The sequence below is a fragment of the Ornithorhynchus anatinus genome, chromosome 2 (assembly GCF_004115215.2).
Source record: "Ornithorhynchus anatinus isolate Pmale09 chromosome 2, mOrnAna1.pri.v4, whole genome shotgun sequence".
Taxonomy (NCBI): Eukaryota; Metazoa; Chordata; class Mammalia; order Monotremata; family Ornithorhynchidae; genus Ornithorhynchus; species Ornithorhynchus anatinus.
In genome coordinates this window covers 42,092,005-42,119,538 of record NC_041729.1, presented here as the reverse complement: position 1 = coordinate 42,119,538, position 27,534 = coordinate 42,092,005, and the positions used below count along the sequence as shown (strand labels likewise).

Below are 27,534 nucleotides of genomic sequence, written 5' to 3'. Positions count from 1 at the left end.
CCACCGCCACGACAGCTCAACAACGTGAGGATGGGTTTCTCCCAGAGGCCTGCGTGCTCTTCGACGCAGGCTCTGTGACAGCCGCCTGCGGCCTTGCACTGCCTCAGCCTTCTGTGCTGCAGACACTGGGCCTCAGTCACATCAAGGGTGTGGCAGACACAGAATTGGCTTTACTGTCAGGTCCCCTCTTCCCTCTCCTGTCGGAGGGGTGTGTGGTCTCACCATGCCCAGCCAGGCCACTGCAAGGGAAGGGGGAATTCATGGAGGGTGGGGACTCTGGTCACCCCTCAGCTGGGGGCTCTGTGGCACCTGCCAGGAGGGACAGAGGTGGCACGGGGAGGAGGAGGAGAGGGAGAGAGAAGCATTGTGGCCTAGTGGAGGAAGCACGGGCCTGGGAGTCAGGAGGACCTGGGTTCTGACCCAGGCTCTGCAACTTGTCTGCTGTGTGTCCTTGGGCAAATCACCTCACTTCTCTGGCCTCAGTTTCCTCATCTGTAAAATGGGGATTAAGATTGTGAGTCATATGGGGCAGGGACTCTGTCAAACTTGATTAACTTGTATTTACCCCAATGCTTAGTACAGTGACTGGCACAAAGTAAGCATTTAAATACCACAAAAAAATCCAAACATCACAATTATTATTATAATGATGATGGTGACACACCTGATGACTGGGACCACAGGATGCTTAAAACACAGACACACACACACACAGAGTCACATGTGATTTTTTGCTATATTTTCACTTGTCCGGGGACTGAATTCACAGAGGTTAAGTCTGAATTTTCAAGTCCCGATTCTGAGACCTCACGCTAACAGGCACGGAGATTGGTGGCTAATCAACCTAGATGCTCTCATACCGAGGGTTTACATCATTGCAGGCTTTTGCTCTCCAAGCCTGCTACCCCACGGAGAGACCATCTGCGATGTTCTCTGATTCTATTTCTCGATGCGGAAGGAGCCCGATCACATTGACCCAATTTGACCTGTCTGTACAAGGGCGGGGACACTGGTCAAAGCCTGACTCTGAAGAAGTCTGCTGCAAAGGGGGCCAAACTTGGAAAACTGCACAGTGACCCCGCTTCTGGAATCACACACACACTAGGGAATGGAACCAGGTGGGGGAGGTACTTGCTGGAAGACTTCTTTTATTAATATCGTTAGTAGTAATAATATTAATAATAGCATTTGTTAAGCATTTACTTTGTACCAAGCACTGTACTAAGTGCTGGGATAGATACGAGATCATCAGGTCCCACAAGAGGCTCACAGTTCGAGTAGGAGGGAGATTTATTTATATTAATATCTGACTCCCCCCTAGTTGGTAAGCTTGTTGTGGGCATGAAATGTATCTGTTTATTGTTTATTGTACTCTCCCAAAGACTTAGAACAGTGCTTTGCACACAATAAATACAACTGAATGAACAGGTATTGAATCTCCTTTTCACAGTGGAGGGAACTGAGGTGCAGAGAGTAATAAATACTATTGAATGAAGTAAAGTGACTTGTCCAAGATCACACAGCAGACGAGTGGTTGAGCGGGATTAGAAGCCAGGTCCTTCTGACTCCCAGGCCCATGTTCCATCCTCTAGGCTATGCTGCTTCTTTTGTGGACTCTAGAGGGAGGAAAAATCCCTGTCTTGGTGAAAACTGCTAGCTCATTGGACTGCAAAATAAAGTCAGGGACACATACACACACTCACACCCCTCCCCTGCCTTCCCCTGAGTGTACTCAGTTCTGTTACAGCACAGAACAATAGCAAACATCCATCACTGTCCTTACAGTTGACCTCCTGGATCTACTATTAGTGCATAAAGCACGAGTCTGGGAGTCAGAAGGACGTGGGTTCTAATCCCAGCTAGGCCACTTGTCTGCTGTGTGACCTTGGGCAAGTCACTTCACTGGGCCTCAGTCTCCTTATTGGTAAAATGGGGATTAAGACACAGGGACTGTGTCCAACCCAATTACCTGTGTCTACCCCAAGGCTTAGTACGGTGCCTAGCACATAATAAGCACTAAACAAATACCACAATTACTATTATTATAACGTGCATTTGGCTAGAGTGCCATTAAAGATTCAGGAACATTCGAACAACAAGAGCCAGTTTGGATAAAGCGGGCTGTGGTATGGCCTGTACACAGGCAGACGGCAACAGCCCAGGTCAGAACAACAGCACAAGATCTTCTAACCCAGGGTTTTGCAAGAACACAACGCTGGCAATAGGGGAAAACCGGGTGGATTTCATACCTCGTAGGTCTCTTTCTCTAATGGCCGAATTGAGAGCTAGGATAGGGGTCTAGCAATCAGTTCATAAAGCAGACACCCCTCTAAGAACAGCCCCCAGGCTCCCAGACTCTGCCCGAACTTTGCCCTGGGAGTTGTCAGAGCCTGGAAAATCCGGCTGTAAGTCGGGCTCAAATGTGATCGAGCATTAGAGGGTTGAATACATACCCAGAGTCAGAGCTTCTAAATCAGTTCACATTAAATCAACTTTAAAAGCCAGGCCAAAACTTTGCTTGCTAAATTAATTTTCTTCTAAGAACCCTGGATATGTGAACTAAAAAGCCAAGAGCTTTTTATGAATATCCTGACGGGTCATATTTGCACACCACACACACACATACACACACACTTGAATCTTTTGAGATGCCTGTGTTTATGTGAAAAATTCAGGCTTTCAAAGGCTACCCACCCACAAGTGTTTACAAAAGGCTGGGGATTCTCGACGGAAAACACTATATAAGGTAAGTTCAAACTCCCAAGCTGTCACAGAACAAACCTAAACAATCCCAGCACATACTGAGGCTTTCTACTGCCTCTCCGAACCCAGGAGTGGGAAGTGACATTCAGAAGAAAAAGCACGGGTCTGGGAGTCAGAAGATCATGGATCCTAATCCCATCTCCACTACTTGTCTGCTGTGTGATCTTGGGCAAGTCACTTAATTTCTCTGTGCCTCAGTTATCTCTCTGTAAAATGGGGACAGAGAAAGTGAGACCCACATGGGACCGGGACAGTGCCCAACTGATTTGCTTGGACCCACCTTAGCACTTAGTACAGTGCCTGGCACATAGTAAGTGCTTAACAAATACCATAATTATTATTACACTGTTTTCATGGGTGGCAATGCCGGCAGTGAACATCCAAAGCTGGCTGGGGACAGGACATTCCCGTCCCTCTCCACCACCTCTCCTGACACTCCATTCTGAGCACGGAGCTTGGCCTTCCTACCCCCCAATACTGCCTCACTTTGTTGCTGTCTTTGGGAATGAAGAAGATAGGGAGGGAGGGACAGACGAAAGAGGGAGAATGCCCGCATTTCCAGGACCTCCACTGGCCCTAGTACAACCGCTACTGAAAGGAGCGTCTATTTTTAAACCACGAAGAGTTGCTGTAAACCCTTAGTAGAGAAGAAAAGAGAGAAAAAGAGAGAGAGAGAGAGGGAAACACCAAAGAGCCAGAGGCTCTTATCAGGTCTCTGAATGACAGAGAGCCTGTGTGTGGTAATTGGCTTTGTGTCCCTGTTGCGTCCACAGCTGTGGCATTTCCAGCACAGCCCACCGCCCTGCTCTGACCACAATGGGATTGTTCAGGACTCAAAATGAAAGGCGATCATTGAGCTCACAGCTCCCTCTGAGAAGAGGAAAATAATAATAATAAAAAAAAAGGTGTCAGGGTCTTGGCCCAGGCAGTCAAACACCATCAACATGCAAAGAGGACTGTACTAGGCACAGCAGAGTGACCAAGGGAAAACAAGACAACCCCTACACTAGAAAAGCTGACCACATACTGGGTGAAACAGAACAATCTTTCTCTCTCCCTCTCTCACCCCACAGGTCCTGAGGCCTGAACTAAATCCTGTCTACAGCTCTTCTTTTTTTCTTTTTTAATGGTATTTTTTAAGTGCTTACTATGTGCCAGGCACTATACTTAGCCCTAGGGTAGAAATAAAGTAATTGGGTTGGATGCTATCCCTCACAGGACTCACAGTCTTAATCCCCATTTGGCAGATGAGGGAACTGAGGTACAGAGAAGTTACGTGACTTGCCCAAGGTCCCAGAGCAGATAAGTGGTGGAGCCAGAATAAGAATCCAGGTCCTTCTGACTCCCAGGCCCATGCTCTATCCACTAGACCATATTGCTTTCTGGTAAGACCACAGGTATGGTGCACGGCATTTCCTGCCATCTCTGGCCTCTCTCAGTGCAGAAGACCTGGGACCCCACTGAGGAAGCCGTGAACTCCCGCCTCTTCAGCCACCTCTTGCAGTCGACCGCTAACTGCCGCCGGTACCTGGGAGAAGAGGTCGCATTCATTCATTCAATATTTATTGCATGCTTACTGTGTGCAGAGCACTGTACTAAGCGCTTGGGAGAGCACAATATAACAATAAGCAGACATGTTCCCTGCCCACAATGAGCTTACTTACAATGTTTATGTACTTCTATTTGGACAGGAAGTGTTACAATGTTGGAAGAAGCCATTGTGCAAATAACACAACAAGGGCATGACCCCCATGTTATGCAGATCCTCAGCACTCGGCCAGTAACCCACTGTGGGTAGTCACTCCTTCACACTGGAGCGGGCCACTAGAGGCTCCAGCTAGCCCTTTTCCAGAATCACTCAATCCATCAATCATAGTTATTGAGCGCTTACTGTGTGTGGAGCACTGTACTAAGCGCTTGGGAGAGTACAATTATAAGAGAGTTGGTATTCACATTCCTTGCCCACAATCAACTTACAGTCTAGACAGGGAGGGCATGGGGAAAGCAAGGGCTTTCATGTCTATGGAGGGATCAACCCCAAAGTTAGGATGGGTTGTTCTCCTTCTTCAAATTGGTCCAAAAAAGAGGAAATGGGCTTAGTCTGCACCATATGGACTGGCCAGAAAAGGAAGAGCTTCTTTACTAGCCCTGGGCTTGTATAACCCCAGACAGGCCACAGAATCCCCTTTGCCAAGGGAAATACTGCTCTCTCAGACAGTTCATCCCCCTGCTTAGTACCTGGGGGATGAACAGCTTGACTCAACTTATTTATTCCACAATTTATTTATTTATATATATATATTAATGTCCATTTTTCCCTCTAGACTGTAAACTCACTGTGGGCAGGGAATTCATTTGATTGTATTTATTGAGCGCTGTACTAAGAACAGAACACTACTAAATGCTTGGGAGAGTACAATACAACCAAAAACAGCCACATTCCCTGCCCACAACAAGCTTTCAGGGAATCGTATTGAATCATGACAGCTGTTGTGTTGTGCTCTCCCAAGTGTTTAGTACAGTGCTCTGCACACAGTAAGTACTCAATAACTGCTACTGAATGATTGATAGCCTTCCCAAGCCCCTCCCACTCAGGAACCCCTCTTTCTCTGCAGACTGAACCCCAGGGCCGAGTTGCTGTGTTCACTTATGTAAGGTTCCCCAGAGACACCTGATGCTTCCCTTGGGAAGTCCAGCTCATTACTTCTCCAGCCACAACATCTTTCCTGGGGAGCTTGGCTTCTGGGGCCTCCCCAAGCAAGGAATTAGATTCTCTGAAATGATGACACGCTTCTGCATTTTATGGTTTTCCTGGGGGCTGACACAATCACGCCAGGGTATCCTTGTGGCCCTTTGGCCCAAATCAGGAAGCCCAGGAGGAAGTCCCATGGTAAGCCCCCGTCTGGTCCAAAGGGGAAGCAAAGAAACCCCCAAACGCCCACCCTAAAGCTCCTCTCAGGTATCAAAAGAAGACACCAATGCCGGCTGACTGAGGACAGAGGGGTGGGGGTGCTGAGTGTCTGCACATCTTGAGGGGAGAGGGAGGAAGATGCAGGAAGGAGGCTTTATTTCCAAAGCGTGAGAAGGAGGCCCAGAGCGAGCATGAATGGGGAAACAGCCACCCTCACCACAGGTGTTGTGCTCACTGGCTGCCCTTGGGAGCCCTGCCTTGACCTTTGCCAGTTGCTCCTTCAAAGGAGGAGGCTGTGAAAACCTCCAAGTTCACAGTCAGATGCTGCAGGCGGGGGAAGGTCCCTGCTGCTCTTTTGTGCAGCTGAGGCAGGGCCTGGGTGGGCAAGCAAGCCCCCCCATCCCCGGCTGACACGATAAAAACCGCCTTCGTGCAGCACGGCTTTAGGGAAACCTCAAAAGTAAAACCTCAAGCTGAACCTTAAGTCCTGTCTCAAGTCCATGGCCTGACTAGCTGAAACGATCCGAGGAGCAAGTGGCAAGGCTATAGTCCCCAGACCAGCTTTGGATCTGAGGGCTGCCTCCTGGTTTTCAACATGAATCCATTTTTACAACCAGTTATCTTGGATAGAGAGCAAAACAGTCACATGCAGATGGCCAGGATTTCTTACAGTAAGCTCTCCATAAATACAAACTGGCCAGCCAGCCAGTCAGTCAAAAGAAGGCACGGAGCCCCCACTGGCTGAAGAACCCTGAACTAGCCTTAGACAATAATAATTGTAATTGTGGCATTTTGTGCCAAGCACTGTTATAAGCACTGGGACTGTTCTGGGAGCTAGCTAATAAGGAAGGAGAAAGTGACACATTCCCTGCCTTCTGTAAATCTACAGGTATCTATCTATATATTTCATATTGCAGTTATTAATCCCAGAGAGAGGGTGGGAGGGAGAGAGTTGGGGGAGAGAGAGACAAACACACAAAAAATAATAGTAATAAAAATAATAATAATAATTACGGCATTTGTTAAGGGCTTACTATGTACCGAGCACTGTTCTAAGCGCTGGGGTAGATAATCCTCATTTTACAGATGAGGTAACAGGCACAGAGAAGTTAACTGACTTGCTCAAGGTCACACAGCAGACAAGTGGTGGAGTTGGGATTAGAATCCATGACCTCTGACTCCCAAGCCCATACTCTTTCCACTGAGCCACGCTGCTTCTCATTAGCCACACTAAAGGTACTTATTAAGCATCCACTCGGGGCAATGCACTTGGGAAAATTACATACAAACAGTTTAATGGATCTGATCAGCTAAACTAACTCAGACCTGCTCTGAGGATCCATCTCCTTTAGGTTCTTTACCTTGGGCAAGTCACTTCACTTCTCTATGCCGCAGTTACCTCATCTGTACAATGGGGATTGAAACTGTGAGCCCTGTAAGGGACAAGGATTATGTCCAACCTGATTTGCTTGTATCTACCCCAGCGCTTAGTAGAATGACGGGCACATAGTAAGTGTTTACCAAATACCACAATGACAATAATAATAATAATAATAATCCAAAGCATGAGATTTCCCTTAACTGCAAATGGTCCTGCAGACCAGCTATTAATAAAAAATAATTGAGATTTTTTTTAAAACGCTTATTGTGCACCAAGAACAGTGATAAGCACATGGTACATACTACCAGATCAGACATGGGGTCAAACTTGGCTCCTGCCAGCCCTTCCCAGAACATATTCATTCCTGCTTTGGAGGACACACTCCACTCTTCGGGGCAGTTTTAAATTATTATTAAAATTATAATTACCCTTAATTATTAATAAAATAATAATATTTAAGTACTTAATATGTGCCCAGCACTGTGCTAAGCATGGAATAGGTACAGGATAATCAGATCAGACAGTCTCTTTCCTACATGAATCTCACAGTTTAAGTAGGACACAAAACAGTATTGAATCTCCCTTTTCCAGATAAGGAAACTGAGGCACAGAAAAGTCATGTGACTCATCCAAGGTCATGCAGCAGGTAAGTGGTGAAAAAGGGATTAGGACCCAGGTCTCCTGACTCCCAGTCCCATGTTCTTTCTACTGGGGCAGGCTGCTTCTCGTTTCCAGTCCTAACTGGTGGCAGTAGCAGAGAATAAAGTGGAAGAAAGTCGAGGGGGGCTGGGGTCGGAACAGCTGCACTGAAGTTCCGCGGGAGGGAGGGTTGGGGCAGCTGCCCCTTCTGCCCAGTGGATAGCTGCTCTGCCCGGCTTTCCCTGCCAACCCTGGGGCCCAGAGATCCCTGCTTTATGTTCCAGGCCACACCTTCCCCAGGAAATGTCTCCTCCTCTTCCACTTCTCCTGGCATTCAATTTCTGCCAGTCCTCACCAGGCGGGCTGGAAGGTGTCCTCCCTAAGTCCCTATTGGGCCGGGGGGAGTGCCAGATGTGGCAGCCACTATCTACCATGGGATCCTTCTTGCTCACAGCCCGGGACTACCAAAGGAGCGGTTGGAGGAGCCTGTGGCACACAGAGGCAGGTGACTTTGGGAGAGGCCGCAGTCCTGTTACCATGCTCGAGGATTCCAGGCTGGCTCTGGATACCCTTGGCAGGAGAGCTCTAGGTCACGGCTCCCAGCAACACGAATCAAGCAGCTGGAGGGATAAAAGGATCCAAAGGGACTTGAAGGCAACACCTGAATGGCCTTGGAGAGGACCCACTAGCCCCCGGATGTCTAGGAATGCTGACCTTGGTATTGTAACAATGGTGTTCACTCACTGCTTGACATGCTGAGAGCTGGGGAGGATGTGAGGTTAAGAGTGGGGGGAATGTGTCCATCTCCCTTGGGGCCCACCATTTATCTCATCCCCATTATAAAAATGGGGACACAAAGGCCCAGAGAGCTTAAGGTACTTCCCCAAGGTCACACAGGAGGTGAGTTGCAGAACCAGGACCCAAAACCGGGTCCTCTGAATCCCAGTTCCATGATCTTTCCACTAGGCCATGCTGTCTTATTGGGGAGCATTCAAGGATGGCCCTGTTGGTGTGCTAAACTCTTTCTGGATGTGTACGGGGAGCTGGTTGATGCTGAAATAACAGTTTTTGGCTCCATGAATCCCCTGATCAGAAATATAGACCTGCCTCTTCCCAGCCCCTACAGGGTAGAGGAAGCCTGGGGGAGGCGGAGGAGGAGGAGGGTAACGTGTTGAAAACTAAATGAAATCAGCACACTCACCACGATCCCACCACTGGGGTCTTGGGGACCCTCACAGCTAACAATCAGTAGTTAATCAATCAGTGACAAGGATGGAGCTTTTACTTTGTGCAAAGCACTACGGAGTTCATGGGAGAACAAAATCAAGTTGGTAGATATGATCCTGGCCCCAAGGGGTTTACATAATCTAGTAGTTTAAAATCCAGCTAATCCCTTGAAAGGTCACCACTTGCTCAGAGACCCATCTTAGCCTGGTCTGGTCATCAATCTTTCCTGTGGCAAAAGGGGGCTCCAGAGAGTTCCCTTCTGGGGGAATCTGCAAAACATGGCTTCTCTCCTCCACTCCTGCTAGCCTGCTCCACCTCGCTCTTTCACGCTGGCCAGCCAGCACCATATCCCGTGGACGATGGCATCTGTTGAGGCAGTGTGGCCTAACGGATAGAGCATGGGCCTGGGAGTTAGCAGGACTTGGGTTCTAATCTTGTTCTTGCCACTAGCCTGCTGTGTGACCTTGGGCAAGTAACTTCACTTTTCTGTGCCTCAGTTCCCTCATCTGTAAAATGGGGATTAGGAACTGCGAGCCTTATATGGGACAAGGACTTGTGTTCAACCCAATTTTCTTGTATGCACCCCAAGCTCAGAACAGTGACTGGCACATAGTAAGCACTTAAATGCCACACAAAAAAAATGCAGTGAGGAGCAGGAGGTCCTGTCAGTACCCCTGCCCCAGTGTTCTCCCCAGAGGCTAACAGGAGCAGACACAAGCTGACTGACTGCACTTTCAAAGGCTCTTACTGCCACCTTAATCAGATGACAAAGTCACCTTTATTCATTCATTCAATAGTATTTATTGAGCGCTCACTGTGTGCAAAGCACTGTCCTAAGCGCTTGGGAGAGTCCATTATAACAACAGACACAGTCCTGCCCATAACAAGTTCACGGTCTAGAGGACAGACATTAATATAAATAAATAACAGTTACATACACACATATATACATATGTGTTATGGGGATGGGAGGGAGGATGAGTGAAGGAGCAAGTGAGAGCGACACAAAAGGGAATGGGAGGAGAGCAGGGCTTAGTCAGGGAAGGCATCTTGGAGGAAATGTGCCTTCAATAAAGTTTTGAAGTGGGAGAGAGCGATTATCTGTCTGATATGAGGAGGGAGGGCGTTCCAGGCCAGAGGTAGGATGTGGGCGGCGAGAGGTCGGCAGCAAGGTAGATGAGATCGAGGAACAGTGAGAAGGTTAGCATTAGAGGAACGAAGTGTGAGGGCTGGGTTTTAGTAGGAGAGTAGCAAGGTAAAGTAGGAGGGGGGAGGGTGATTAAGTGCTTTAAAGCCAATGGTGTGGCGTTTTTGCTTGATATAGAGCTGGATGGGCAACTATTGGAATTCCTTGAGCAGTGGGGAAACATGGGCTGAACGTTTTTGAAGGAAAATGTTTTGGACAGCAGAATAGACTATGGACTGGAGTGGGGAGAGACAGGAGGCAAGGAGGTCAGGAAGGAGGCTGATACAATAATCAAGGCGGGATAGGATAAGTGCTTGCAATTAATGTGGTAGCAGTTTGGATGGAAAGGAAGGGGCAGATTTTGGCAAAGTTATTCTCCCTTCCTCAGCTCCACGGCACTAATAATAATAATAATTGTGGTAATTGTTAAGTGTTTACTATGTGCCAGGCACTGTACTAAGCGCTGGGGTGGATACAAGCAAATTGGGTTGGATACAGTCCCTGCCCCATATGGGGCTCACAATCTCAATCCCCATTTTACAGATGAGGTAACTGAAGCCCAGAGAAATGAAGTGATTTGCCCAAGGCCACACAGCAGACACATATCTGTCATTATTGATATTAATGTCTGTATCCAATCTCCCTCTAGAGTGCAAGCTCATTGTGGGCAAGGAACGTGTCCACCAACGCTGTTTTATTGCATTTTCCCAAGTGCCTAGGACAGTGCTATCCACACAGTAAGCGCTCAATAAATACAATTGATCCATACCTGCGGAAACTCATTCTTGGCTCTCGGAACGACTCCCCCCTCACCTCTCCTGCATGGGGTACTGTGTCTTGGTGAAATATAAGATCTCCCTCCTCCCGGCACATGGGGCAGACCACTGTTCTCTCATCTTCAAAAACCTTCCTAAAATCACATCTCCTCCAGGAGGCCTTCCCTGACTAATCTCCCATTTGCCCACTGTATTTCCGCCCAAGGCCTCTTAAGCACTTTAGCATTCGGTGACTCACCTGCCCCACAGCACTTAGGCACTTATCTTTAATTTCTGTTGCTTCCTCCTGCCCTGTAACTATTTTAATGTCCATCTCTGCCATCAGACTATAAGTCCTTGAGGGCAGGGATTGATGTCTAGTACCTCTATCATCCCCTCCCAAGTCCTTAATATTCATCCATTCATTCAATAGTATTTATTGAGCGCTTACTGTGTGCAGAGCACTCTACTAAGCGCTTGGAAAGTAAAATTCAGCAACAAATATACATAATCCCTGCCCACAACAGGCTCCCAGTCTATGTACTCTGCATAGAGCAAACGCTCAAGGAATACTACAGACTGATTAATGCTAGGTGGGGGTGACAGTGGTTGGGGTTGTTGAGAAGAGCTACCAAGCTCACTGGTACCTCCTGCCCTCCATAGCCTTCATTTCTTCTGGAACTCCCCATTGACCAGTTGCCTCTTATTTCACACTGTTGAAGATTTGGCCACCTGGTCCCAGCCAACTCTCTCTGGTGGACAGCAGAAGTCAGGGGTTGAGGTTAACAGGACTTCAGAGCCTAATCGCTTAGCTGAAGCACATCCAGCCAAACAACACCAACAATAATAATAATAAAAATAACAACTGCAGTATTTGCTAAACACTTACTATGAGGCAAGCATAAGGCAAAATGATGGGATAGAGACACTATGATCAGATCAGACACTGTCCCCGTCTTATATGGGGGCTCACAGTCCAAAGGGGAGGGGCAGAATGGATCTTACCCCATTTTTATAGAAGAGGAAACAGAGGCACAGAGAATATAGGTGATTTGCCCAAGATCACACAGTAATTAAGTGGTGGAGCCAGAATTAGAACCCAGGTCTTCTGAATCCCAATCCAATACTTGATCCAGTAGGCCATGCCAAGCCATTTTGCTCTCCCACCCTGCTCCACCTGGATTCCCACGGGATTCCAGGGGCTGGCCCTTCTTTGTCCGGTCTGGCCCCTGGTCACTGGGATCAAATTCCCAGTTGCCACTTGGTTTTACCTGGAGGTAGCAGAAGGAGCTGAATGACTTTTCAAGGTCCCTTTCCAGGACCAGACTGGGCAAGATGTTGAACAACCAGTAATCATTTCATTTAGAAGCTGCCAGGGGTGGGGAAATGGGTGGGAGTGGGGAGGGAGAGTCATAAAATATGAGCAATTAATGGGTTCAGAATGCCTAAGACTCAGATGCTTATTAGTTCATGTCATTATCTAGCAAGATTTGCGGGGAAGATTTTGCAAGCATGAATATTCATGAGCGCAACTATGGAGATGCCTTTAGTATGAGTTCATACAGAGGAGGCATTATTATTCTGGCTAGAAATGGTTTAAAAGGAATGAGAATGGAATATAAATCCATAATTAAATGTCTCTGTGCTAAGGTTTGTAATGAATCCTCCTGTGGCCTTTTGTCCTTTCCAGTGGGGCCAGAGATGCATTCTTCAAACCCATCTCCTCCTAAGAACAGGAATGGGCAGCTCTTGGAAAGCAAAGGAGTCTGGCTTCTCCTCCCTCTCCCCAGTGCCTTCTCTATTTAAATGGCATAAGATGAGTTGGTGAGCCATTTGTAATTTTGAGGCTTCCATCACCCCTGAGTGCTTTTAAAAGAACCCTAGACCCTAAGGAAAGAGAAACAGCTGGGAAAATGAGAGTGGGTAGCTTGTCCGGGATCACCCAGCTGGTCTGTCTCTGGTGGATTAGAAAACTGGAAGCTAAAATTCCAGAACTGCCAGTTTTCTGGCCCTCCCTGCACGATTATTATCATTATTGTGGTACCCATTAAGCACTTACTCTGTGCCAAGCACTGTGCTAAGGAAAGATACTATGCAACCATATCAGACACAGTCTCTGTCCCATTTGACACTCCCAATCTAGGAGGGAGGGAAAACAGATATTAACCCCCACATTTTACAGAGGAGGAAACCAAGGTACAGAGAAGTTAAGTAACTTGCCCCAGGTCACGCAGCAGGCCAGTGGCGGGGCCAAGGTTAGAACCCAGGTTTCCTGACTCCCAATCCTCTACTCTTTCCACTAGACCACCATGCAGCACAAACTCTCAAATACCTACCTACTTTAGGCTCAAGACAGTGCTCTGCCAACTGGGCTCAGGGACCAGGAGTGGCCCTGCAGAGGTTTCTGGAGGATTTCTACGCCCCACAAACCTCCTTTTCCTTTCCCCTCTCTGCATTTTTCCCTCCATTGTATTCTCCTGGGGTAGGACCAGGACCTTGAGGGTGTGGAGAAGAAAAACAACCTGAGTACCTTTGCAGGAGCTGATACATTTTAATTTGGAAGTAGCCCAAGATTAGATAGCAAATGGATGGTACATAATTGTGGTACTTGCTAAGCACTTACTGTGTACTAAGCACTGTCTCTGTGAGCTTGTTATATGCAGGAATGTGTCTGCTGTTATAGTGTACTCTCCCAAGTCCTTAGTACAGTGCTTTGCACACATTATGTGCTCAATAAATACGACTGAATGAACAAATGAACTGAGGCAAAACAACACCTTTTGTTCTGTTTCTTATTCCCATCCAGATGATGTTGGGAATCATCTTTTGATTGGTTGATCTTTTTGGCTTTGAACACCTATTATTATTACAATAATAATAACAATAAAAAAGATAGTTGTAAATGCTTACTATGTTAATAATGTTGGTATTTGTTAAGCGCTTACTATGTGCCGAGCACTGTTCTAAGCGCTGGGGTAGACATAGGGGAATCAGGTTGTCCCACGTGGGGCTCACAGTCTTAATCCCCATTTTACAGATGAGGGAACTGAGGCACAGAGAAGTTAAGTGACTTGCCCACAGTCACACAGCCGACAAGTGGCCAAGCACTGTACGAAGAACTGGAGTAGACAAAAGATAATCAGGTTGGACACAGTCCCCATCCCACAGTGGGTTCACAATCTAATATTTTGATATGGACACTGCAAAAGGTCCCAATGCAGACAAATGGCAGAATCAGGATTGGAATCCAGGTCCTCTGACTCCCAGAACTGTGCTTTTCTGCTAGGCTGTGCTGCTTCCCTTTTTGGGCAGTTACTTCAAAAGAACAGTCAGCAGGGACTCCAGGAGCTCTTTTCTGGGTGGTGACTGGTGCCCATCACCAAAGCCCATCATCAGAGTCATTTGAGTGATTTTTCCCTGGGTGCATCCTTGCCATTTTCCAGCCCACACACTCAAGTTTAGGAGGTCTTCCTGCAGCCTCGCCCAAGCTACACGACTTTTCACCACCTCAAAGACCTCAGTGCCCTCCGCAAGCTTGGGGATTTCACTACACATTCCCTCTTTCAGGTCATTTATGGAGGGAGTACACACACCCTGGGGGATCCTCCTGATTTACACCGTTCCTTCCTTAAAAGTAGTCATTCATCACTTCCTTTCATTTGCTAGGTATGACAGAATACATTCAGGGCCCTGACTGCTTACTTTTCTTTTTATCCTTACAGTCCCCGTTCAGATCGTAAGCTTGTTGTGAGTAGGTAGCATATCTACCAACTTGTACTGTACTGTACTGTACTGTATATCTACTGTATACTGTACTGTATATCTACCAACTTGTACTGTACTGTACTGTACTCTGCCATGCACTTAGTACAGTGCTCTGCAGATAAGTGCTCAGTAAATACCACTGATTGGAGTGGAATCTTGTCAAATACCATAAAAATCTAAATGTACTCTGTCCACTGGCTCGCCGCTATCCGCATGCCGATGAACCCCCTGGAGAATCTCTAGCCCATTACCGAGGAGAGATTTCTTCTGACAGGAAACTATACTGTCTTTCCCTTGACAGAGTGTGTTTTTCTAAGTGCTCACTGCCCCTAAACTTGATCAATTCAACCAGGTGTAGAAGTGAGAGACTCTGGTTCAGAGTTCCCAGGGTCCCCTGTAGGACCCTCTTGACAAGTGACAGTTCCACTGGTGTTCCTCCAGTTCAGTGCCGTTTGTTAAGACAGATGTACTTGTTCACCAGGACTACCTCCTCCTCCCCACCAGGTTCGTGTTCCTTCAGGACTAGCAAGTAGATGTCATCCGATCCTGGTAATGGTTTTGCATCTAATTTAAAACATCCTGTGTGGTCACTCCAATATGATTTAGTTCCCCTGGGTGTGGAGATTTCTCTAACCTCTTCCTCACAATAGCAAACTAAAGAAGTGACTGAGCCTTCTGGATCTCTCCCTCATCCAGCCCTGACTTCCCTCCTTCTCTACAGCCTCTCATTTCCTCCTGCCTTCAGGACATCCCCATTTGTATGTCCTGCAGCCAACTCAAACTTAAGACTTCCAAACAGAACTCCTTATCTTCCTACTCAAACCCTCTTCTCCCAACTTGCCCATCACTACAGACACCAGTGCCATCCTCCCTCTCTTACAAGCTGGCAACCTTGGCATTATCTTCAACTTATCGCTCTCCTTCGATCCATTTGTTCAGTCAGTCACCAAATCCTGTCGCTCCTATCTTGGCACCGTCCCTAGAATTCACCCCTTCATCTTTATTCAAACTGCTACCCCGCTGGTTAAGCACTTGTCATTTCCCGTCTCGACTATTACATCAGCCTTTTCATTGACCACCTTGTCTCCAGCCTCTCCACTCCCCAGTCCACACTTCACTCTGCTGCCACGATCATTTTTCTAAAACACCATTCTGCACACATTTTCCAGCTCCTCAAGGACCTTCAGTGGTTGTTCTTTTAGCTCTGCATCAAGTAGAAAGTACTCATCATCAGCTTTAAGGCACTCAATCGGCTCTCTCCCTCCTAACTATCCTCGTTTCTCTCCCACTACAACCCAATCCATAAACTCTGCTCCCCTAACATCAACCTACACACTGAGCCTCTCCTCACTTTAGCCTCTATCACCATAGACACCTTGCTCAGATCTCCCTCCTGCCTCGAACTCTCTCCCCCTTCATGTCTGACAGTCCACCATTCTCCCCATCTTCTACTAAAGTCACATCTCCTTCAGAAAATCTTCCCTGACTAACCTCTCATCTCCTCATCCTATTTTCCTTCCCTTCTGTGTCATCTGTGTACTTCAGTCTGTAACTCCTAAGGACACTGATAGTGACTCCACCCCCACCACCCTTAGGTACCTATCCTTGAACTCTGTTCCTTCCCTGCTTTAATTTCTGACTTTGCCATCATATCATATGCTCCTTCAGGGCAGGGATCATGTCTATCTACTTTACTTACTTTCCCACTGTAAGCATTCAATAAATAAAACTGAATGATTCATCCTCCACTGTCCCTTTGACCCCAGGATCATTAAGTGACTTCTCTGATTATTTAGCCTGCTCCCTGCTTTCGACATATTTGAATAAGCTTTCTGTTAGCTTGGACATCTCTTGCAAGACGCTCTTCAAACTCCTATTTGGCCCATCTAGTTTCCTGTTTACAGATGAACTGCTGTTCTTCATGAGTTTTCTTGTCCTCACACTAAACTGGGCTTTGCATTTTTACAAGAAATCCTCCCCCCATTCCAATGACCTCTTTTACCCTGCCAGTTAGCTATGCAGGGTTTGAAAAGCAGCGTAGCTTAGTGGAAAGAGCATGGGCTTGGGAGTCGGAGGTCATGGCTCCGCCACTTGCCTGTTGTGCGACCTTGGGCAAATCACTTAACTTCTCTGGACCTCAGAGCCGTCATCTGTAAAATGCGGATTAAGACAGTGAGCCCCACGTACAACAACCTGATTACCTTGTATCTACCCAGCACTAAAAACAGGCACATAGTAAGCACTTTACAAATGTCATTATTATTAGTAGTAATAATAATGATGATGATGAAGGTATTTGTTAAGCACCTACTATGTATCAGGCACTGCTGTTCTGAGCACTAGGGCAGATGCAAGATAATCGAGTTGGACACAGTCCCTGACCCACATAGGGTTCACAGTTTTAATCCCCATTTTACAGATGAGGAAAATGAGGCACAGAGAAGTGGCAGAGCCGGGATTAGAACACAGGCCTCCCAGACCTGTGCTCTATCCAAATAGGCCATACTGTTTCTCTTTGGTTATCTGTTTTTTGTTCTGTGCACATTCCTGGGCCTCTAAGATGGTATTTCTCAACACCTCCAGCCTTCAAGTCAGCCAGTTCACTTTAGTCCCCTCAACTTTTAGCTTTCACCTAAAGTTTCCATTTTTTTCTAAATGTACTCTGCTAAAATGAAATATACACACACTAGGTTTGGGGGTTTTGACCTCCTTCCCCGACAAGAATGTTAAACGTTTGTGAGCTGTGGTCACTGTAGTCCCTGTAGCAGAGTGGCTTCCCCACATAACCCTTCTGCACCCGGTCCTGTGGACGACTCATTTTGCTCCCTTTTCATTTTGAGTGTGAGGGCCAAGAGGAGGTGGGGCTGTTAGCAGGGAACCAGGGAATGAGGCCAGGGGGTGGCAGGCAAGCTTTGAAGAGCCTGTGGGTCAGAGAGATCCAATTTAGGATCTTTTTCAGCTCCACTCAGAAACTCTTAGTTCTTTTCAGCTTGGTTCAGAAGCTTTCAGATCTCCTCAGAGACCATGGATGAATGAAGCTGGAAGTCCAGCCCAAAAAGCAATGTGGGGGGGGGGGTGGAGGGGGGAGGCTGAGAATATGAAAGTTTTGCCTCCACAGCCTGGAGATGGCACTTCTGGGGATCTTGGCCCTTGGAAAATCCTACAAGAAACCTCAGCAGAGAAGGGGGCAGTGCAGTTGGTCCCCAGCCCAGGGGTGGCATGGTCTCCCAGCAGTAACTCCTGCTTGGGCCAGGCAGTTTGTCAGTCAGTCGTATACTAAGCACTGACTGTGTGCAGAGAACGGTACTGAACACTTTGAAGAGTACAATATAAGACACACTCTCTGTCCACAGAGCTTTCACCCTGGAGGGGGAGACAGGCATTAATATAAATAAATTACAGATATGTACATAAGTGCTATGGGGCTGGGAGGGGGGATGAATGGAGGGAGCAAGTCAGGGTGATGCAGAAGGGAGTGGGAGAAGAGGAAAGGAAGGCCTAGTCAGGGAAGGCCTCTTGGAGGAGATGCACCTTTAATAAGGCTTTGAAGGGAGGGAGAATAATTGTTTGTTGGATACGAGGAGGTGTGGGTAAGTAGACCACTGAGGAGAATAAAGAATTCTGGGCACACCTCTGCCAACCTCTGCCCTCACACAAGCAACACTCATATATCATGTAACAAAAATAACCTAGTTAAGACCATCTATCAAAGAGCACATATGAAAGGTTCTTTGTGGGAAATCCATCGAACCTGTATGGGGAGGCAGTGTGGCCTAGTGAAGAGAGTCCAGGATGAGGAGTCAGGAAACCCAGATTCTAATCCCAGCTCCAGCTTGCTTTATGACCTTGGGTAAATCACTTTGCCTCTCAGGGCTTCATCCTGAAAGCAGGGTGAGCAGGCTGGTCTAAGGTGGTCATAGACTGGCAAATCTTTTGTGCTAATTTGAAAGGTTGGGTTAGCATGAGAAAACAGATAAGGAAAGCAGTAAGTACTACACATACAGGCTTATAATATTTACTAAGCACCTTCATGAACTTGGCACTAAACAAAGATATCCAAAAAGGAGTGGCAACCTTGGAGCAATAGCTTCATATGGAACGAGAGTCAGGGAGGGAAAAGAGAAAACAATGCCAAGCAGTATAGATATTACACATAACAATATCATATTCTCACAAGTTCTTAGTGCCCAACACTGTAATCGCACAACAGATTTGATGGATTGATTGATAATAATACAATCAGGGACTGTCTTTCCAGGTATGTACACACTTGAAGGTGAACTTCAAATAATAATAATATTTGCTAAGCACTTACTATGTGCCGATCACTGTTCTAAGCACTGGGGTGGAGACAAGCTAATCGTGTTGGACACAGTCCCTGTCCCTCATGGGGCTCACAGTCTTAACCCCCATTTTACAGATGAGGTCACTGAGGCACAGAGAAGTTAAGTGACTTGCCCAGATCACAAAGCAGACAAGTGACGGAGCTGGGATTAGAACCCAGGGCCACACTATCCACCAAACTATCCTGCTCCCCCTTATGAAAGATAACTAGGTATACATAGCGATGTACATTTAAAAGATGTAACTATAGATGTAGATATACACGCACGAAGACCTGTTCCCTGTCTGCTAAGAGGTTTCAGGCCCAAAAAGACAAAATGCAACACAACTGTGTATGCAAGGCATACATTGATGTACACGTCGTATAACGAGCTAAAGTGTACAGAAAGCCCAAATGTTGAAAAGAGCAGATCTAGAACACGCGGTAGCTTCGGAACAACTGCCTCCTATCTCAGTTGGGTTTTCTTGTTCATGGGAGGGACATCTTCCCGCCAACACCTGCGATGCTGTGGGCTGATGACTAACAGAAGAAGCTCACTGCTGGATCCAGTCACGCTGATGCAACTGGCAAAATGCCTACAGCTACATGAGGGGGTCAAACTGACAGTCTACCCAAAAATAACTTGATTGGACAGGCTCGCCAACCACACAAACCCTGGGCTCACGCTCCACTGACGAGAATTAAACAAGGGCATATAATTAGCTGTGGACGGGCAGTAATTGAATCAAAAGCACACATCCCGGTTGAAGAAACGAAAGCAAGTCTTCAACTTGGGGCTGAGCTTCATTTGAGGTTATTGTGTAATAAACATAAACATAAAACCAATATGCAGAGTGCAAAGCCCCAGTGATATCTTAATTACTGGGGTGTTAATAGCGCTTTGCCTCATAAAATTTAGATGGTAGGAACAAATGATTCATTTTTCACGCTACATCAGCTTGGAATGGCTAAAGGTATAACTCAGGATCAATAGGAGACCACTGAAGCGTTTAATCACTATTTTACTAGTCTCCTCACCTCTTTGACCTCGGCGTCAGCTCCTTTTTGTACAAATCAATGTTATTAATAAACCAACAAAGGGCCGGTCTCCGACAGGAGCGAGGCTTGGGAGCTGAGCTGGGCTGGGTGAGAATTTGTGCGACAATGAGACAGTTGGACCATCAGTCTCGAAAGGCCCTTCACAACAGAAGCACGGGGAATGTGATACCAAGAGGAAAGAGAACAGGCCTGGGAATCAGAACTCCTGGATTCTAATCCCAGCTCTGCCAATTCCTTGCTGTGTGACCTTGGACATGTCACTTAACTTCTCTGTGCCTCAATCCTCCTCCCGACTTAGAATGAGCCCCATGAGGGACAGGGGCTGTGTCCCACCTAAACTTCCATCTACCCCAGTGCTTAGGACAGTGTCTGACATATAGTAAATGCTTAACCGATACCATACACACACACACCCTCCCCCCCAAAATAAAAAAGCATCACGCCAGTGCCATCATTTGTGCCCTTCCCTGGCAGCTTCTCAGCCAGTTCCTACTTCCCTTGCTCAAAGTTCAGGCTGGTCCCAGACCCTCCCAGATGGCAGAGAACCTTCCCCTCTTCCCTTCCTGCATCTCTGAACCACAAGGAATACTCTCTCTTGTTCTCAGCCCTAGTGACGTTCCCTAGGCTTCAATACTGACAGTGAAGAATCAGTGTTGCTAGTTTTTGGTTAATAAAAAGCACAAAGGACACAAGTTTCTTCAAGGCAGGGCAGGATAAGTAGGGTGGCCTAGTGGAAAGAGGATGGGCTTGAGAGTCAGAGGACCTGGGTTCCAATCCAGGTTTTGCTAATTTTGTGCTAGGTGGCCTTGGGCAGGCAATCAAATCACATTTATTGAGCGCTTACTGTGTGCAGAGCACTGTACTAAGTGTTTGGGAGAGTACAATATAACAGAGTTGGTAGACAAGTTCCCAAACCTACAATGAATTTATAGCCTAGAGAGTCACTTAACTGCTCTGCGCCTAGATTCTCTCACCTGTAAAATGGAGAGTCATACCTGTTCTCCCTCCTATATACTACTATTATTAATAATTGTATATGTAATCATTAAGTGCATACTATGTGTCAAGCACTATTCTATGCACTGGGGTAGATGTGTTAGATTATTAGCCCCACGTGGAACAGGGACTGTGACCAACCTGATAAACCCCAGCACTTAGAACAGTGTTTGATACACAGTAATGAGCATTTCACAAATACTATTAAAAAGGGGTGGGGGGATGGGGAGGAGGGGTCCTGCCTAACCCAAATTGTAAAGCCCAGGATCCCTGGTTCAGTCACACATCCATTGGGTGCTCAATATTTCTTCTAGTTGCTGCTCATAAAAGAGCAACAGGCACAAGGGACAACTGTGGGGGAGGGAGAAGGTAGGAAACAAAAGCATAGACCATCCACTCCCTTGCCCAGCACATGTCCCTCAGCCCGCTAGTATAGCAGGCTGCCATTTCCTGACCCTTTCTTCTCCCCACTACACAAAGGGCTGAGTTCTAGAACCAGAATATTATTTTAGAAGCAGCAGCAGCTGCCCCCTGACACTCCAACAAAAGAAATCATGCTGAGAAGCAGCAGCGTGATCTAGTGGAAAGAGCATGGGCCTGGAACTCAGAGGACCTGGGTTCTAATTCCAACTCCACCACTTGTCTGCTGAGTGACCATGGGTAAGTCACTTCATTTCTCTGTGCCTCAGTTTCCTCATCTGTAAAATGGAGATTAAGACTATGAGCCCCATGTGGGACAGGGACTGTGTCCAAACTAATTATCATGTATCTACCCCAGCTCTTAGAACAGTGTTTGACACATAGTAAGCACTTAAATGCCATAAAAATTTTGAAAAAGGAATCATTCTCCAAAATGATTGGTGGTACTTGCAGCAAGGTCTGGGACCCATAACATGAGGGCCCATCAGAAGAGAGGGGTCAAGGGTGTCACGTGGTGACAGCACCATGGGGGTCTCAACGACTGAGATCCGATTAGCAATCTGCCTGCCAGGGGCTATGATAGGCGAACTTCTAATTGGCTTTCTGCCACTGATCTATCATGGCCCATACTACTAGCCTGGATTTCTTTAAATGTCCATCAGATGTTCCAAAGAGAGTACCTCACCATCAACCCACCAGGGAGCCCAGCAGGAGAGAAATGAATGATCAACTTTAAGGTTTTTTTATTGTTGTTTTTTATGGTATTTGTTAAGAGTTTACTATGTGCCATAAGCTCTGGGGTAGTTACAAGATAATCAGCTTGGGCAGAGTCAATGTCCTAGATGGGGTTCACATTCTTAATCCCCATTTTACAAATGAGGTAACAGGCACAGAGAAGTGAAGTGACTTACCCACGGTCACACAGCAGACAAGTAGTGGAGCTGGGATTAGAATCCAGCTCCTCTGGCTCCCAGGCCCGTGCTCTATCTATTAGGCCACACTGTTTCTCAATTTAGTGGCTAGAGACTGGCGATTGAGGAACTACTCTGTTTACACAACCTCTAGGACAAACACTAGACCTAAATGTCCACTGATGCAAGGGACCACACGGTCCCTTCACTGGAAACAAAATGGCGCCGATGTAATGTGCCATTCTGGTGATACAATTGTGCAGCTCCTGAACATTGACCAAACCCTACTCTTTTGGAGACAAGCAGCAAATTATCCCTTCCCTTTGAGTAAATGCTTTATGCCGCTCTGAGGATAATGTTAATGGAATCATTGTCACGGCATCATCTTCAAAATTCATCACTCTCACAGGTTGGATAACAGGAAAGAGAAATACCACGTCTGACCCCCACCCCCTTTAGACTCCTATGGTTGCAGGATGTGGAGTTCTCTTTTCCTAGTGTATGAGGTCAGATTGTAATTATGGCAGCACTATAGCAACAACCTGCTGGAACTACATGACTCATTCAAAACATTTATGAGCTGAAAGAAGATGATCATTCTAACATCCACAAGATTCGTGTTCTTAATCCCATCCCAATATCATCCCTGCAGGCTCAGACCAAAAGGACACACTAAGGCAAAAGAGCATCATCTCTTCCCCATGAATGACCGCTCTCCCTTTCTCACTTCACAACCCCCTAAATTAATACACCCCAAGAAAGGCTAAGTGACTAGTCAAAACAGCCCAAGTAAAAAATACTTAACTGCCCGATCGTATATTTGTTCCCTAGCTCAGGCAATTTGCTCACTTCTATAAAAGAAATGGCTTGCCATAGACGGTTATTAACATGCACAGGAAGAGAAGCAGAAAAGGAAACGGCCAATTTGCCAACTACAGAAAAGTACTTGCAGGTAAGTCATGTAGTGAGTTATTAATAGCAGACAGGGGCTTTGAAAGCTCTACATATTCTCAGTTTAATGTCAGAAAGCAAAATGTACCCAGGTGACATGAACGTCAAACCGACTGGTGACTTATCTCCATTAATAATGCATTCCAGCTAACATAGCATCCTGGGCGGGCAGTCCTTGATCCTTAAAAAAGGATGGACCAACACTCTTAAATTGTTACTTATTTTCCTGTCTGAATAAAACTTCGGGGGGGATTTAGACGTGTAACAATCCACAAAGGGAAGGTGCTTATTTTCAGGGGATAATTCCAGTCCCTACCTGCAGAATACGGTTCTTGTTTCTCAGTGTAAATGAATTCCTTCCTCTCGTATTTGGCTCGGATCCACTGTTCTCGTAGGAGTCTGTAAGAGACAGAGACAGAGAGGAAGCAAGGTCCAGGTTTAGAAAGGAAGCTGCAATCATTAATTCATCAATGGAAATGACAGCTCAGTTGAAAGTCCCTTGAAAGTGAATTTCTCTGTCAACTGAGCCCAGGCGGCTTCTCAGTCGCTTTGAACCCACTCAAGAACCATAAAAAAAATTCCTTAATCAAAATAAATTTGCAGTCTCTAATCAAGTCCGAAACAACATTTAGCAGATATGCTCAGCCTGTAAGTAAAGTGTTCTTAGTATATTTGGAGCTGAAAAATGAAAATATTTTAAAATTCTAAACAATTAGGCTGAAAATGATACATCATCATCCTGTGTATCTACAAGACTGGAATTGTTAAACAAGGAAATGGTTGAGGCAGAGACAGGCAGAGAGGCCCAGAGAGACAGACACAAGCAGAGAGCCAAAGAAAAAGACAGACAAGGAAAAGTATGGAAAGACAGAGAGATCGTGGGTGGGGAGTGGGGGGAGAGGGGAGAAACAGAGGCAAAGACAGGGAAAGACGCAAAGGCAGACACAGGGCAGAGAGACACAGAGGCAATCAGGCAGGCAGAGAGACACTGGCAGGCAAAGAGACAGAGAGGGAGACAGACGGAGAGACAGAAAGACAGGGTGTGCACTCTCACTCTATTGCTGAGCTGGCAACTGAAATAGAAGCTAAAACCAAGCAAGATTAAGGCAATGCATTTCAATGACTTTTTATTGTTATTAAAGATTTAACAGCTTGTGGTCCTTTCCCATGGTGCATGAAATGCTTATTTTTTCAAAAATGGGCACATTGGTTGGAATTAGAAAAAGTTAGGGCACCAATTCTGTTGCTAGTATTTAATAATTATGGTATTTGCTAAGCGCTTACTATGTGCCAAGCATTGTTCTAAGCGCTGGGGTAAGTACAACTTAACCAGATTGGGCAAGTCCATGTCCAACATGGGGCACAGGCATAGGAGGGAGAATAGGTACTGAATCTCCATTTTACAGTTGAGGAAACTGAGGCCCAGGGAAGTTAAATGATTTTATAAAGGTCACACAGCAGGCAAGAAGCGGAGGCGGAATTCAAACTCAGGTCCTTTGATTCCCAGGCCCGAGTTCTCTCCATTAGGCCATGCTGCTTACCAGCTTAGTTCTGTTTAAAAATTCACTTGGTGCCACGAACCAAGAGCAGAAGAAGGGAAAGGGACAGTGGCTGAGAACATCCCTGGGCCCCAGGGGAGCTCACAGTAAAAAAATATGGGAGGAAGGCAGACACAGGGAAATAATTGGGAAAATTTAGCACAAAATCTACAATTCAATAGCCACCCTGAGAAAAGAAGCAATACATTGCTTCTGCTAGGGAATGCTCTGATGTCTGCTCCTTTCAAATGTTCTCCACATGCCCAGATAGAGAACTAACAATTTGATACTGTAAAATACACAAACATTCCCTCAAATTCCTAATGACCAAGGAATGAAACATTCCGGTTGACTCTTATGGATACCTTCAGTGCCATCCTGGAACTTCACCATTCACAGCTGGGGCATAAAAGTTGTGAAATGTTAACATCCCCCTCTGGCTTGCATGAAATTACTTGTGAGGAATTGCTCCAAAACAAACTCGGCCATTCTACAATCCTACTGATTAAGGGCTTGGTTATCCTCTATTCCAAGGCTTTTTAGTAGAGGCATCATGACCCCAGGGTGGGATCCTGGGAGCTTCAAATGAGGCAAGGGGACAGGACCTGAGGGGGTCCCAGTCCCAGTCCCAGGGGTCCCGACTTGTTCATCCCAAGCGCTTAGTACAGTGCTCTGCACATAGTAAGCGCTCAATAAATACTATTGAATGAATGAACAGTCAGGGAAGCAAATCAGGAAGGCTTTGAAAAGCCTCCCACCTCTTGCTAATCAGGAGGATGGGGTCCCCTGCTAGCCCAGGAGTGTTGGAGTCAAGTATAATCTGGAGACCCACTGCCACTTCACAACAAGGAAGCCACCCTCTCTAAGTCACCAATGAACTGCTTCTGGACAAATCCAAAGGCCTCTACTCCATCCTAATCCTTCTCAACCGCTCAGCTGCCTTTGACACTGTGGACCACCCCCTTCTCCTGGAAACATTATCAAACCTTGGCTTCAAGGACACTGTCCTCTCCTGGTTCTCCTATCTTTCTGACCGCTCCTTCTTAATCTGTTTTGCAGGCTCCTTCTCTGTCTCCCATCCCCTAACGGTAGGAGTCCCTCAAGACTCACTTATGGGACCTCTTTTATTCTCCATTTATACCCACTTGCTCGGAGAACTCATTCACTCTCCCGGCTTCAACTACCATCTATACAAGAATTGCTTCCCAAATCTACCTCTCTAGCCCTGACCTCTCTCCTCTTCTGCAGTCTCATTTTCTCCAGCCTTCAGGACATCTCTTCTGGAATGTTCTGCCAACACCTCCAACTTAAACTCATCTTCCCACCCTAACACGGTCCTCATCACTGTAGACGATACCACTATCCTCCATTCACAAGCCCATAACCTTGGCATTATTCTTGACTCAGCTCTTTCATTCAACCCACATATTCAGTCTGTCACCAAATCCTCTTGGCTCTACCTTCAAAACATTAATAAAAATCCATCTTTTCCCCTTCCTCCAAACTATTACACTGATAAAAGCACTTTTATCCCACCTTGACTACTACTGCATCAGCCTCTTCACTGACCTCCCTGCCTCCCATCTCTCCCCTTCTCATTTGTACTTCACTCTGCTGCCAATGTTCTGTCCATGTTTCCCCACTCCTCAAGAACCAAAAGTAACAACCCGTCCACCTCTATATCAAGCAGAAACTCTTTACCACTGACTTTAAAGTACTCAATCAGTTCTCCTCCTAACTTACCTTGCTGATTCCCTACTACCACCCAACCTAAACATTTTGCTCCTCCAGCTCAATCTACTCCCTGAACCTCAAACTCATCTATCTCACCATTAACCCTTTGCCCACATCCTCTCACTGGCCTGGAATTCCTATCCCCTCCATATATGACACCACCACTTTCAGACCACCTTCAAAGCCTTATTAAAATGACATCTCCTCCAAGAGGCCTTCCCCAATTAAGCCCTCATTTCTCCTTCTTCCTCTCACTTCTGCATTACCTATGCACATGGTTCTGTACCTTTTAAGCATTAGAATATTCACCTCACACTCAGCCCCACAGCACTTATGTATATATCCATCATTTATTTTAATGTTTGTTTCCCCCTCTAAACTGTAAACTCCTGGTGGGCAGGGAAGGGGTCTACCAACTCTGTTGTATTGTACTCTCCCAAATGTGTAGTACAGTGCTCTCCACACAATAAGCGCTCAATAAAAACCAGTGATTGACCTATGTGAACATGATGGAGGGAACTGCTGGACCATCATAAAGAGACTTCATCTTTGAAAGGTCAAAATGAGGCAGGGAGAGCGGCTTCCAGAGGAAGGTGATGCTGGGCGATGGGGGGGGGGGTGCAAGGTGTTAATGTTCCAAAATAGGGGGAGAAAATGTCAAGGAAGGGAGGCAGAACAGAGATAGAGGGCAGAAAGAGACCAAGAGAAAGTATGTCAGAGGCAGAAAAAGAGCTTCCAGAGGCAGGGGCCACCCCGCATGCTCACTTAAGCCCACTCACACACTGAGCCCTCAGCTAGACTACATCTCCAAGCAGCCCACAGCAGCAGCAAAATGGGGAAGAGAGGCTGCTAGACCACCCCCTCCTCCACTGTGGTGCTCCCCCACACTGAGAACGGCATCACTGGGCCTCGCACCCCCTCTCGTACACGCCCTCCCTTCCACCTGGAACCCCCTCTCCGTTAACACGTGACGG

At 46.6% G+C, this 27,534-nt stretch overlaps 1 protein-coding gene across 1 annotated transcript in view; it reads right to left on the bottom strand.

Moving 5' to 3' along the window:
- The window catches only part of ADAP1 (ArfGAP with dual PH domains 1), a 132,205-nt gene that overhangs the window by 58,718 nt on the left and 45,953 nt on the right, over positions 1 to 27,534 (bottom strand). The window contains exon 4 of the mRNA XM_029057735.2: positions 23,605 to 23,687. Within this exon, the coding sequence (XP_028913568.1) occupies positions 23,605 to 23,687 (83 nt within the window). The remainder of the gene's footprint in view (positions 1 to 23,604; positions 23,688 to 27,534) is intronic.